Source organism: Pseudovirgaria hyperparasitica (assembly GCF_010093815.1).
Source record: "Pseudovirgaria hyperparasitica strain CBS 121739 unplaced genomic scaffold EJ05scaffold_3, whole genome shotgun sequence".
In the NCBI taxonomy this organism is placed as follows: Eukaryota; Fungi; Ascomycota; class Dothideomycetes; order Acrospermales; family Acrospermaceae; genus Pseudovirgaria; species Pseudovirgaria hyperparasitica.
The window spans coordinates 362,089-374,817 of record NW_022985551.1 but is presented as its reverse complement, the minus strand read 5'-3'; the positions used below and the strand labels follow the sequence as shown (position 1 = coordinate 374,817).

Here is a 12,729-nt window from a genome sequence, read left to right as displayed (position 1 = left end):
ATAGGCGGCTATAAGGACCCCTAAGGGTCTCGCGGACGCGAAGGTCGTTATATATATCTTATATATATATAGGAACCTAAGAATATATTAGCGTGGACCACTTTAGATTATACTAGATTAAGATAGCCTATTATACTCACCTATAGATAAGTCTTACTAGTTATAGTATAGCGGTAGTAGCGGGTAGGTAGAGTAAAGATAGAGTATATAGGCCCGTCGTGGTTAGTAGAGTAGTAGCTAATACTAGAGTTAGAGCGAAAGAGATATTTAGAGCCGGCCGTATAGCCCTTAATATACTTATAGTATATCGAACCGTAGTTCGCTGTTTTCCTATAGCGTAAACCGTAACTACGTTTAGTATCCTTAGCGACCTAGGCCTTATTATTAGTAGACTAGGGTTTAGAGCGAATATTAAAGTCCTAAAAGAACCTAGAGTAACTAAATCGGTCTATATTAGACCGGAAGGAAGAGCGGTAAGGCGGCGGCGTAGGTAAGCGCGAGGGCTCGCGATTATCGTCTATAATAAGATCTTCTTTATCCTCTAGAGGAGGTAGAGTAGATAGCGTACGCTTTAGAGCGAGAGGAGAATCTACGACTACTTTATCTATAAGTTTAGTACTAGAATTACCTAGATTAGAGCGACTAGTAGCTATATTAGTAGTAGAGGTAGTAGTAGTAGCAGCCCTAGCTACTCTCTTCTCCGACTTAGAGCGCGCCTTTATACTACCGTAATAGGTAGGCTTCTTAGCCGGCGTGGCCGGGGAGGAGGCGATATCTTTAGAGCGAGTCTTATAAGAGAAAGAGATAGGCTTAGAGATAGGACTAGTATTAGACATCTATATATATACATTAGCTAGAGATCTAAGGAAGGAATATTTATCTACCCTTAACGGCGATTAACGAAGCTAAATTAGTAACCGTAATAACGCGAATAGGTTATATAGAACCGGTTCTAATAAGAATGGACTACTATAGACCCTTCTAAACCTAAACTAGAGAAGATAGTATATAAATTAACGACTTACCTTAAGAGCGAGGTGGATATACTAGAGAATAAAATTAAAGGCGAGCGAAGCTAAATATATACTCGACTAAAGTAGTAATTATATATTCTAGGTAGTAGCCACGAAGTAAGGGATAAGCGCGTATATAAACTAATAAAAGTAAACTAGAATCTCGAGTTCACCTATATTAAGGATAGTTATAATATTATAGGAACTTAGTTACGGATATATAGGTACACGATAGATTATAGAGACTTAGAATTATATATACTTAAGTGCTTTAGGGCGAAGCATAAAAAGAAGAAGAATATTATTAGGATGGGAACTATAACGGATCTATATAGACTATTCTAATCTATATAGCCACGTAGTGGCTAGAGCTAGGTTAAGTTAGCTAAGTTAAGCGAGGTCACTATATAAGTAGACCGTATAAACCGATTCCTACTCGTTAGGAATCAACCTCGTATAAGAGTAAGATTACTCTATAAATACATTTCTATGTCTCTCTATGAACTGTTAGACTACTATCCCACGTCTTTACTCTTTATATAAACTCCCTTATAGTATAGAGTTAGGTATATTAAGAAACTTACTACTAGAACCCTACTAAAATTAACTAGTTTAGCTATATATAGAGCCTTATGTTATATATCCGTTAGCTTATTAAATATCCGCTATCTAGGACCTATATATTTAATCTAATATAATTAATCTAGCTAATTAGATTAAGATTATACTGTCTTAGCAATCATTTTAAGTCGTAGATTAAGCTTGTATTCTCTATTAAAATTTTGGCCTAGATTGAGATTACATAGATTCGGATTGTATATGCTCACGTCTAGGTGTAACGGGGGCCGTTTTACTACAACTAATCATTCTAATCATCCTGATCGGTGAGAGTTTCTTATTTGGCCTGTTACTTGCTAGAGTCGTTCGGAGTACCGCGGTTAGGGGCGCGCGGGGTCTACGTAGCTGGTTATAGGGGTGTAAATTCTAACTAACATGGTTTTCTTTCTCTTACTCTCTTGCTTACGCGTCTATTTAGGGGAAGGGTAGATAGGGGTTGTTAGATAAGGATAGAATACTAGATGGGGGACGTTAGATAGGGGACGTTAGATAGAGGACGTTAGATAGGGGACGTTAGATAGAGAATATTAGATAGGGGACGTTAGATAGGGGACGTTAGATAGGGAACGTTGGATAGGGGATATTAGATAGAGAATATTAGATAGGGGATATTGGATAGGGGACGTTGGTAGGGGATATTAGATGAGGGATATTAGATAGGTGTTATTAGATTAGGGATGCTAGATAGGGGATATTAGATAGGTATTATTGCCAATTGGATTGGGGGATGTTAGAAAGAGAATCTTAATAAGGGGTCGTCGTTAGAAAGGGGATGTTAGGAACTAGACGTTAGAAAGAAGTACAATTCAAGACAAAACAAAAAACAGGTTCGCACGTCGCGTCGTCTACCTTCCTCTTAACTCGAACATCCGAGATCCTTACGGCCCTTTTTATATGATACACGATACAGCTATAATTTACTTGCACCTAATACAAGGATTGCATCGCTAGGACATGTGTATATATATACATGTGATTAAAAACAAGGATAACAACATAAAAATGAAAGCTGTAGATATACCGCAAAATCAAGAATCATAAGAAAGGCACGTGATGTAGAATAAATGTAAGATAAGACAAGCGATGGGAAGAAGGGGATTATATTATTGTTTCGTTATACGAAGTAGACTTAAAAAAGAAAGGGTAATAGATCTTTTATATATAGCTAATAAGGAGTTTTAGCCGCTTACTAATCGTAAGCGGGCCCCCTAACTAGGTAATCTAGATAGTTAGCTAAGTTACGTGATAATCACGTAACCCAAGAGGATAATGTGTAGCCGTCACGTGATAATCACGTGATAGAGCACGAGATTTAAGCACGTGGTGCTATCGATTATATTTAGCCCTACTTTTCGTTTAATATATATACTATAACGTAATCGGTAATTCTTCCTAATCCAAGGTAATTTTATTAGTTTAATTATAAGCCGAAGCCTAACTAGGTCGCTTATCTTGGTAATTCAAGACAATTGTACTCTTGCTATTGCTTGCCTTGCAGAAACCCATGTCTGGATATCGCTGTTCGAATGCGGCTGAGGCCAATTTAGGCAATTCGAAACGAGCAGGCAACACCCAAAACGCAGCCCGGCGACCGCCCCTTCATTTGGAAACAAACGTTTCCTAGGCGACAGATCCTCTTCACTGTGGGACAAGACTCAGACGAGACTCAGCATGATTGAACAACTAACGATCCGCAATGAGCCACCAATATCACGTGGCGTTGGCAATAAGCTTTGCGATTTTTGCTTGCATCAGCAATTCAAGGGCGACGAGCTGGTCGGAACCCATCACAACGATGTCGATTCCCTGAAGAGGTCCCTCAATACTTCTTGTATGATCTGTCAAGACCTTTACCACCAATTCCTCCAAGACGGTCACATAAGAGCTGATGTCAACCTTCCTCTCTACAGATGGTCGCTCCGCAGACCAGGGTCTACGAGGGAGACAACTGGTGGCGAGATTGTTCTCACGTTTCGCCCATTAGGCCATCTAAATGCGGCTTTGTTGGAAGACCGAATCTTTTCGCTCATACCAGATATTGATGGTGAGATACGTCACTGTGTAAGCCTCCCGTGTGACTTACAACAGTCTAGTTCCCCCAGAAAGACATTTCGGGCGAAGTACAAAGCTCGAACAATCGTTCAATCAAATTACGGCATGGATGGAAACCTGTCGAGAAGAACATACAAGATGCAAAAAACTTCTCACCAATCCTCATGCTCCATTCATCCCCAGACGTCTGCTGAAGATCGACGTTCCTCTAGGAGCCAACATTAGGATAGTGGAAAGTGATAAAGAATTTCAATCGACAGTGACAGGACTCCTATATGCGACACTTAGCCACGCTTGGGGTAATCATAAGATTCATAAGTTTGACACGCTTACTAAAGACAACCAAAAGCTCTTCGAAGCCTCTGGTATCGAATGGTCTCGGCTACCAAAGACGTTTCAAGAAGCAATACTAGTTGCAAAGCATCTTGGTCTGTCATGGCTCTGGATAGATTCTCTTTGTATCATCCAGCAAGGCGACGGTGGGACAGACTGGACGTTCCAAGCTCCCCTGATGCACCAGGTGTACCGGAGCGCTTTATGCAATATCGCTGCTGCCGATAGCTGCAACGCAACAATGGGCCTTTTCCGAGATCGCCAGCGAAGCTCATTCCTACCAGCGCACTTTCGTACTCCTGCACGGACAAAAGTCTACACTAACCGAAACTGGTCTGTATTTCGAAAGGACTGGTGGGAGTCAGAGCTTCTTAGATTGTACCTCTACAGCAGAGCGTGGGTTTTTCAAGGTCAGTCTACATCGTTCAAACAGGCCTCTCGCTATAGATTAATAAGCGTCAGAACGTATGCTGGCAGCCAGAATCGTGCATTATGGCCGGAATCAGGTATTCTGGGACTGTGCAGAACTCACTGCGAGTGAAGTGTTTCCTCAGGGTCTACCATACGCACTGGACGGACGGGCGGCGAGCGACCGACATTGGCGAATGAGACTGCATGAGCGGAAACTCTTTGAAGCTCACCAGACCTGGGGAAGAGGTGACGATTCGATTGAGAATTTCTGGCAGCTTGCTGTCGGAAATTACACTCGGTGCAACTTGACCAAATGGAAGGATAAGCTGAAGGCACTCGAGGGTGTTGCGGTGCTGGTTGAGGAGGCCACTGGCGACAAGTATCACGGAGGGCTTTGGCTCATACACCTTGTGGAACAACTTGCGTGGAGGGTCGCCACGCCATCTCAACGCCCTGCTCCTGATCCAAAGGAGAACGACATTCATAGGTTTCCTACTTGGTCCTGGGCGTCTATCAGAGGCATGATCGACCTTCCCACCAGAATCAATAAGAACAGGACTGAAGAAGCGAAAGATCATAGTGGTAACCCAGTCCGGGCTGTATCTTTGCACAAGGCAGAGCAAGGTATTATACACATGCCATCTGAGTTGCCAGCAGAGTCCGACTCTGCAGCAACCCATGATCTACTGACATGGGACGAACGAGCCATAGAGATAACTTGTCACGTGGGGAGCGTGGAGATTCAAGAGCGTGGTGAAAGCTGGACTTTCGATCTGAAGCTGAGTGAAGGTGTGATTGATGTCTTTCCAGACACGATTCCACGAGACACCAATTCAAGCTTCTGCATTCTGGCATACACCAAAAATGAAGGTGAGAGCCGAGATTTCTCGCCTCGTGGGGAGTCAGATTGGCGATATACTGGCATCGGTCTGCTACTTACTCCAGTGAGCGAAATCCCTCGACAATTTACAAGATCAGGCTCTTTTCGATTTACAGGTCTGGACCAGCGGTCTTGGACCTCTTTGCGAAATATCTGCGATGGAGACCACGAACATCTACCTGGGACTCGAGGGAAAGACACTGGCTGGGACATACTGATCAGATGAACCAAGTTCAGGTGAGTGTGTTACCCTCTGCTAGCCAGTCCGGGGGCCTATGCGCAGCTTTCTATTCTGATTAGACCGTGACACCCGCTCCCTGATTTCTCACGTTGCACTTTATCGTATACAAATCCTCATCATAGTCGTCGTTAATGTATCTTGTAAGGACGGGATTGCAACATTGTGTTCCATCCGGAAACACAGCAAGAAGGCCATTAGCTTTACGAATCAACGCAAGTAACTCCTCGCCAGGATCGATATCATCATCCTCGTCGACGATGTCTTCCAGCACCAACAGGCCGCAGATCTTGTTCTTTGTTTCTTCATCCGACATCGTCGTGATCGGCTTCAAGATTGCATCGCAGAACGTCTGAAGGTTTCTTGGTAACCTATCCGGCAATGACATTGCTTGTTCTAATGAAGTTGCATGGAGTAAGTTGTCGAGCCTCATCTTCACAATTGCAACATTGAAAGCGCCAGACTCTACTACGTGATCGACCAGTTGAGTTGTATACTCTTCAGTCTGCTGCATCTGCTGTCCGAGTCTTGACCCCTGGTACTGTGGTAGATGTTCGTTCGGTAAGCCTAGGCCAAGGTATCCGTGCTCTCTATTCAGATCCCAAGCTACATACTCCCGAAGCTTGGCATCGGTAACGCATTCATCCATGCGGTATTCCACTTGTGAAGGGAATACTTCTAGGTCGTCATACGACTTGTCGGTGCTCTTACAGGACGCGCAGACACTGTAGACTTCTGACCCGTTAGACGCCCTACTCCGCCACCAGAATCGGTTCAGGCCGTCTATGCATTCTGGAACTCTGCACTTTTCATCTTCCATCTCTTCCTTTTTGAACAAGCTCGGGATTCGTGAAGTGGTGAAGATTCGGAGCCCATGATCATGAAGCATAGTCAGTTCCTCCTCAAGCACCACAGAAGAGATCGTATCGCAGTAGTCAATGCTGTCTATCACCAAGAAAACGTGTTTCCTCGTATCAAGGAACTCATATATACTGTGCCGATATTGCTGGATACGCTCCTTGCGGTCCGTTCCTTTGTCTACAGCACTAGTGGACAATTCGAGGAGCTGGGAGTGAAGCATGTCCAGAAAGTATATACGCAGGAGAGATACTGGGTAACCCGCGACTCGCTTGGTGATAAAGATGGATGCTACGACGTTTTGTGACTTCGTTCTCAGCTTGCTACTGACGATTGCCGCCAAGGTTGTCTCCATGAAGGTTAATATGTAGTCTTGTACCAGCTTGGTGATTATCTGTACCTTTCCACATCCTGGTCCACCAGTACAGTGGAAATGCCATCCTATCTCTTGCCATTGTTCGAACAGGTCGGAGTCCAAAAAGTTACTAAACAAATCCACGTAGATGTCTGGTAAGATGTCGTGGTCCTCAGCGAAACAGAGCTCTAGCGCCTCGTCCATGATGGAACAACTATGTATTGCTCTACATGATTCTCGAGATCGTAAATAGTTTACAAAAGTAAGTGAACGTCCTTCGACGAGGCTGAGCACCAGTCCCGAAAAGGTTGTTCAGCTGATGTGGATGTGCGCAGAACAGTCCCGATAAGGTTGTTCAGCTTACGTGCGCAGTCTTCCTCATGTGTGAAACGATGCATATCAATGCATTTTCGTCACACTCAACTGCCAGAGGCCTACATGATAGGTGCGGGACGAGTCTCGGCAAGAGTCAGTGACATGGAGGCAGGCATTCCCGAGACAAAACACACTTGGAAGTTGATCGCTCAAGGCCAGGCAGCCAAAAGGCCTTTCCGATTGACCAGCGATTTGATTGAATTTTGAATCGAGTGACTCGAACTTTGCCTCTTTTGACAAGGGTCGCTGATATTTAGAGGCCTCTTGAATCGCCCAAGCTCCAGCTGTTGAGACGATGTGCCTACACACGTTTGCCGCAAGCGTATGCTTTGCCGTATGTTACTGAATAAGATGTATTCTTTCAAGTTGACAGCGCTTGTCTTTGCGTACCTCTCACCTCACTTTGGTAGCGCGGACTCAGTACCGTTACCAGATGTGTACCTGCGGAACCCGCCGTTGATCAATCGGGCCGCTGATCCTCTATCGACAGCTTGTGGAGAAATCCTATCCTATGTCGACGCCGAGTACTATGTTTTTCCAGCCTCTCTAGCATACGAATGCCTGATATATGTTCCTTTCCATCCAGAGGTTGCACTGCGGTTCATCCAATACTACAATGAGACTCTCCAGTTTCAAGGAACGCTGCCATATCTCGCGAATCCTCCTCAGGGCTATCAACAACCGGCTGTTGATTTGCTTGCGGAATTAGACCGGCTGAAGCAGGCAACTACGTCTGGTGTCTTTCAAAATCAGTACGACTTTGAAGCCGCAACCATCAAGATTGTCAACGCAATTCACGACTCTCATGTGGAGTTGAACCAAGGTATTTTGGCTGCCTTCTCGTTTGCGAGTCCCTATGAGATTTCCTCTGTATCCAGGGACGGCTTGGAAGCTCCGCAAATCTACTTCACAGGTCAGTACGTTCTTGCTTTGCAATCAATTTAATTACTCATAAGAAGCAGATGATTTGGTTCAGCGTCAGCAAGGCTTTGAGATCAGTCCCATCACGAAAATAAATGGAGAAGAGGCGATACCCTTCCTCACCCGCTTTGCAAGTGAGAACTCACAAGGCAACGTGGAGCCTCATGCCGACTGGAACCAGCTCATGACCGTCCCTTCGGACAAGCCAGTAGATGTGTACAGCGCTTTTGCTGGCAGCGCAATATTGTACCCGGGCGACAATCTCACATTCACATGCGAAAACGGAACCTCCTTCGAAACAGTCTGGGTCGCGTTCTACAATGACGTACCCAACGCAACAGGCCCTCTGGCTACTCCTGGAGACTTCTACAACTATTTCGTCCTAGGTCTTCTCCCATCATCCTGCTCCGATGATGGTACATGTCCTGCGAACCCACCACCGCCCGGTGTTGAGAATGCAGAGGGGATGAAACGACAGTCTCCTCGACAAGACCAACAAGGCAGCGCAGAACCTGCCCTTACTAGCTGGTATGAAGTCTCGCAACACGCGTATCCCAGTAATCCCGATATTGTCCAGGCGAATCTTGCTGTCGGAAACGGTGGCGTGGTCACTGGATATCTCCTCCGGGACATCTCGACAGCTGTTCTAAGCATACCCAGCTTTTATCAGACCGGAGACCAGGTGATTGAGTTTGACGAAGCTGTCCACAGCTTCACGGCCCTGGCCAAAGAGGCTGGCATGTCAAAGTTTCTCATAGACCTACAGAGTAATGAGGGGGGGACTCCTTTGCTTACACGTCAACTATATCGATACTTCTTTCCGGGTCCGCCTCCATTTGCCGGTTCCAACCGCCGAGTAGAAGATATCGCTAATGTTCTTGGGAACGAATATACCAATTACTGGGATAGTTTGCCGTTGGAAGATGGTGACAAATATGACTTTGCAGGAAATGAATGGGTCATTACGAACAGGATTAATCCTGATACCGGGAGGAATTTCACCTCATGGCAAGAGTACAATGGTCCGATCATCCACAACTCCACCTGGAAGTTTTCGAGAACAGTGCGTCCTTCCCCACGATTGTTCTCGTAATCCTATTCATACTGACCACAACAGGAGCAATACAACTGGACCAATGAAGAGTTCACCGGCTCCGCATTCGGCGACCTCCATCTTCCCCCCGACGGCCCACCCGAGCCCCCACCATGGAGCCCAGAAGACATTGTGCTCCTCACCGACAGCACCTGCGCTTCAGCATGTGTTCTATTCGTGGAGATGATGACCCGGAAAGGCATCCGCACAGTCGTCGCCGGCGGCCACCCTTCCGGTCCAGCTCCAATGCAATACGCCAGCGGCTCCCGAGGCGCCGCCGCATACACGGCCGAGGACATCGACAACGACTTTGCATGGGTCAACAGTAATGGCAACGCAACCGCTGCATCGCTGCTACCACGTCCACACGAGACCGGCATCTTCACGACCTTCGCCGGAATCACTCTCCGCAATCAAGTCCGAAGCAACGAAACGTTGCCGCTGCAGTTCAAGTACTCGGCTGCAAATTGCCGCATATACTACACGCTGCAAAACGCATGGAACATGAGCCAGCTGTGGCGCGATGCTGCTGCAGCTACTTGGTTTGACACCTCTCTCTGCGTCTCTGGCTCGGCCGGATACGCAGAGCCTCCTCCCGACTCCTCGGATAACGATACAGCGCTGCCGCCTCCGTCATCGCCCGCACCACTTGGCCCGATGATCCAGCTTTCAGACCACCAGATGGACTGGAATGATGACGGCTGGAACATCAGCGACATTTTCGCTGGGGATCGGTTGCGCGATGTCAAATCCCTCTTCTCCTGTGCCGGCGGCTGCAGCACCGGCTGCCAAGTGCGCACCGTGCAGTGCGCCGGGTCGCCTGGGTCCCCGCCCGTTAGCAGAAACATCGAATTCTGTGGCAAAGCCTGCCGGCTCGAGAAGGGCAAACAATTGAGCTGCGCGGCTGTCGACACGACATGCCGGACGGGTGTTGGGGGCAAACTGGAGCAGAAGGGTACTGCGCCGGGCCTTGTGGGTATGGCGGGGAAGCAGCAGCTGACGAAGGGGCGCTGCTGTGCGGATAATCCGCAGGCGTTGGGAGAGTTGCGGTTGTTGGGGAGTTGTGAGTTGGTTGGATAGTAGGGAGGGACATGTCAGGAATGGCAACATATACATTTTCTCTTAATTCTTAAAAACTTATATTTTCTCTAATAACTCTAGAACTAGGACTCTAGAAAGTTTTCTAATTATATCTAAATATACTTCTATATAGTCTCTTACTTTCTATGTGATAAAATTAAGAAAAAGAAAAGAAAAGATTAATTAGTAATTCTAAGAAAAGCTCTGTAGCATATATAAAAAAGGTAACTACTAAGGTACTAAGGTATATTCAGAAGAGAAGAAGAGAAAATAGAGATTTTCTCTATTATCTATCTCTTTAAGATTCTTTAGTCTTTTAGAAAAACTTAATAAATATTCTTATAGTAAGATATAAATAAAATTATATAAGATTCTATTACGGAAAGTAACAAGGAGACGAATAACGGTAAGAACTACGGACTAAAGGTCCGATATAGATAGCCGTAGATTCTATAAAGTAGCTAGCAATTAATTTAATACTTGACTAAGACTTAACATCTCTATCCTTAATATCTTAGTAGCTAAAAGCATACTACTAGCTAATCATTTTCGAAAGAAAGATAGTACTAGTCGAATATAAGACACTAACGCCCTAACGTACTAGTTCTCCAAAGCCGAATCAAAAGACGTTAATATCCCGACTTAGTAAATAAAAGACGCTTCCGTAAAATTTAGTAAAAGAAGTTCATAAAAACGGTAAGATAATCGGTAAGGATAAGAGAATACTAGGCACTAGGTAACGTTCGTCACCGTTACTATTATTAAGACTTATAAGAGTATTAAATTATAAAAGGAGTCCTAAGGAAGGAGCCACGGGAACGGTAAATAAAGGATTTGCCACTAGAGGAAAATAGGAATAAGTATCCGCTTTAAAGGCCTTACCTTATTCTAACCACACTAATTTCCGTAAGACTTATTCCAGAGTATTATAGGAACGTAGTATAAGTACTAGTATTCCTAAACGAGTCGTGCATTAAAAGGATCGAGCTCCCTACGATTCCCTAGTTCCCGTTAAGTAAGGAATATAATACTATACTACGACCGGTTATACTTAGTGCTAGTCGAACTCTACTTTATAGGAATAGGTTAGTACTAATTAGACAAGACGATTAGTACGCGAAGCCTTAGTTTCCGCGAGCTACTAAGGTTAGAGTAGGTTCCTACTAAACATTCCTAATTATCTAAGTATACTAGAGAAGCTTACGTCCGCGCCTCTCGCGGCTGATATTCTCGGTATACTTAGGAATATATAAGATATACTAGCTCTATTACTAGTATTATAGAAGGAACCGATTCCTAAGCTATTAGAGTAAGTTATTAAAATAGCTTATTAACTTATTTATTACTTTAAAGATAGCCTACTACATAAATTAAACCCCTATACCCTTATCTTACTTCGAGGTATTACCTACGTATACCTAGAAGTCTTAAGAAATCGAAATCGTTTACGGTCTAGGGGTAAATAGCCTTAGGAAGATAGATATCCTTCTAACTAGAACTATCTTATAAATAAGGATTACGGAATACGTCTAGCGACTACCGAAGCTATAAAGGTTAAAAGGCTAGCGGTAAATTTCCGTTAATCTAAATATTTTAGTAACTTTAGAAACTTCGTATAGCTAAGAGAAGTAAATTTACCTTCCTCGTCCCCTCTATTATTAATTAAAGTTCCTACTACGCTAAAGAAAAGGCCCGTAAGACTATAAGACTTCGAGTTTTACGATAAACCCGTAAGACTAGAGAACTCTAATTCTTACGAGACGATAATCTCTAATCCTTATAAGGCGATTATAGTACTAGAGAATCCTTATTAGAGAGGAAGCTCGAGCTAAGGCATAGAGAGAAGCGGAGAGTAAGTCGGAACGCCTTAAAGCCTCGAGCCTCTAATCCCGGCTCTAATTCTAGTTTCTATTATGGCTTAGTAAGCCTAGCCTAATATACTAAGCGTAGAAATGATCGCGTAAATTACGATAATAGTTTCAGCGGTACTTAATAATCGTAAGAGGGTAAATCCGCTAGTAGAATAAAGTAGAGCTAGCTAAGTCGCGCCCTCTTAGGAAAGGCCTTAGGGAAGAAATAAAGAAGAACTTTCTAGAGACCGTCCGTCTAGAAATGACTACTATAGGTAAGCTTAGTCTATAGTAAGAGTTTTAAGGAACGATAATAATCTAAGCGAAGGCTCGGATAATAATCTATAGGGAGACGACGATAGAGCTTAGGGTTACCGTTATAGATTATATATGCCCCCGTATCGTCGCCGGCGAACTACGGAAACTAGAGACTATAAAGATAATAATAGCTTAAATCTAAGAGACACGAAGTTTAGGACGGAGGATATTAGATTCTTCGATCCGAGTATAGATCCTTCGAGAACGGAAGATGTTTATAATAAGAATAGAAAGGTCTATTATAGATCCGTTCAGCCGTTTATTAACGTAATAAGGAACTATTAGTAGATATACCCTACGAAAATCATTCGTTACAATCTCTATAAGTATCTTA

At 44.3% G+C, this 12,729-nt stretch overlaps 3 protein-coding genes across 3 annotated transcripts; 2 read left to right on the top strand and 1 right to left on the bottom strand.

Annotated features, from left to right (window-relative positions):
• Window positions 1-3,792: 3,792 nt before the first annotated feature.
• Window positions 3,793-4,954, top strand: EJ05DRAFT_435325 (HET-domain-containing protein; the record flags this gene model as incomplete). The annotated part of the gene is made up of 2 exons (XM_033741693.1): window positions 3,793-4,426; window positions 4,479-4,954. Coding segments are annotated over 2 exons (1,110 nt in total), but the record flags the coding sequence as incomplete, so codon positions are not given.
• A 649-nt stretch (window positions 4,955-5,603) lies between these two features.
• EJ05DRAFT_483248 (uncharacterized protein) lies at window positions 5,604-6,962 on the bottom strand (the record flags this gene model as incomplete). The annotated part of the gene is made up of 1 exon (XM_033745236.1): window positions 5,604-6,962. One exon carries the CDS (start codon window positions 6,960-6,962, stop codon window positions 5,604-5,606), a length of 1,359 nt encoding a protein of 452 aa, XP_033603255.1.
• A 522-nt stretch (window positions 6,963-7,484) lies between these two features.
• EJ05DRAFT_497366 (uncharacterized protein) lies at window positions 7,485-10,227 on the top strand (the record flags this gene model as incomplete). Its single annotated transcript, XM_033746528.1, has 3 exons — window positions 7,485-8,046; window positions 8,096-9,117; window positions 9,172-10,227. The coding sequence occupies 3 exons, from the start codon at window positions 7,485-7,487 to the stop codon at window positions 10,225-10,227; spliced, it is 2,640 nt and encodes an 879-aa protein (XP_033603254.1).
• Between the last annotated feature and the right edge of the window lie 2,502 nt (window positions 10,228-12,729).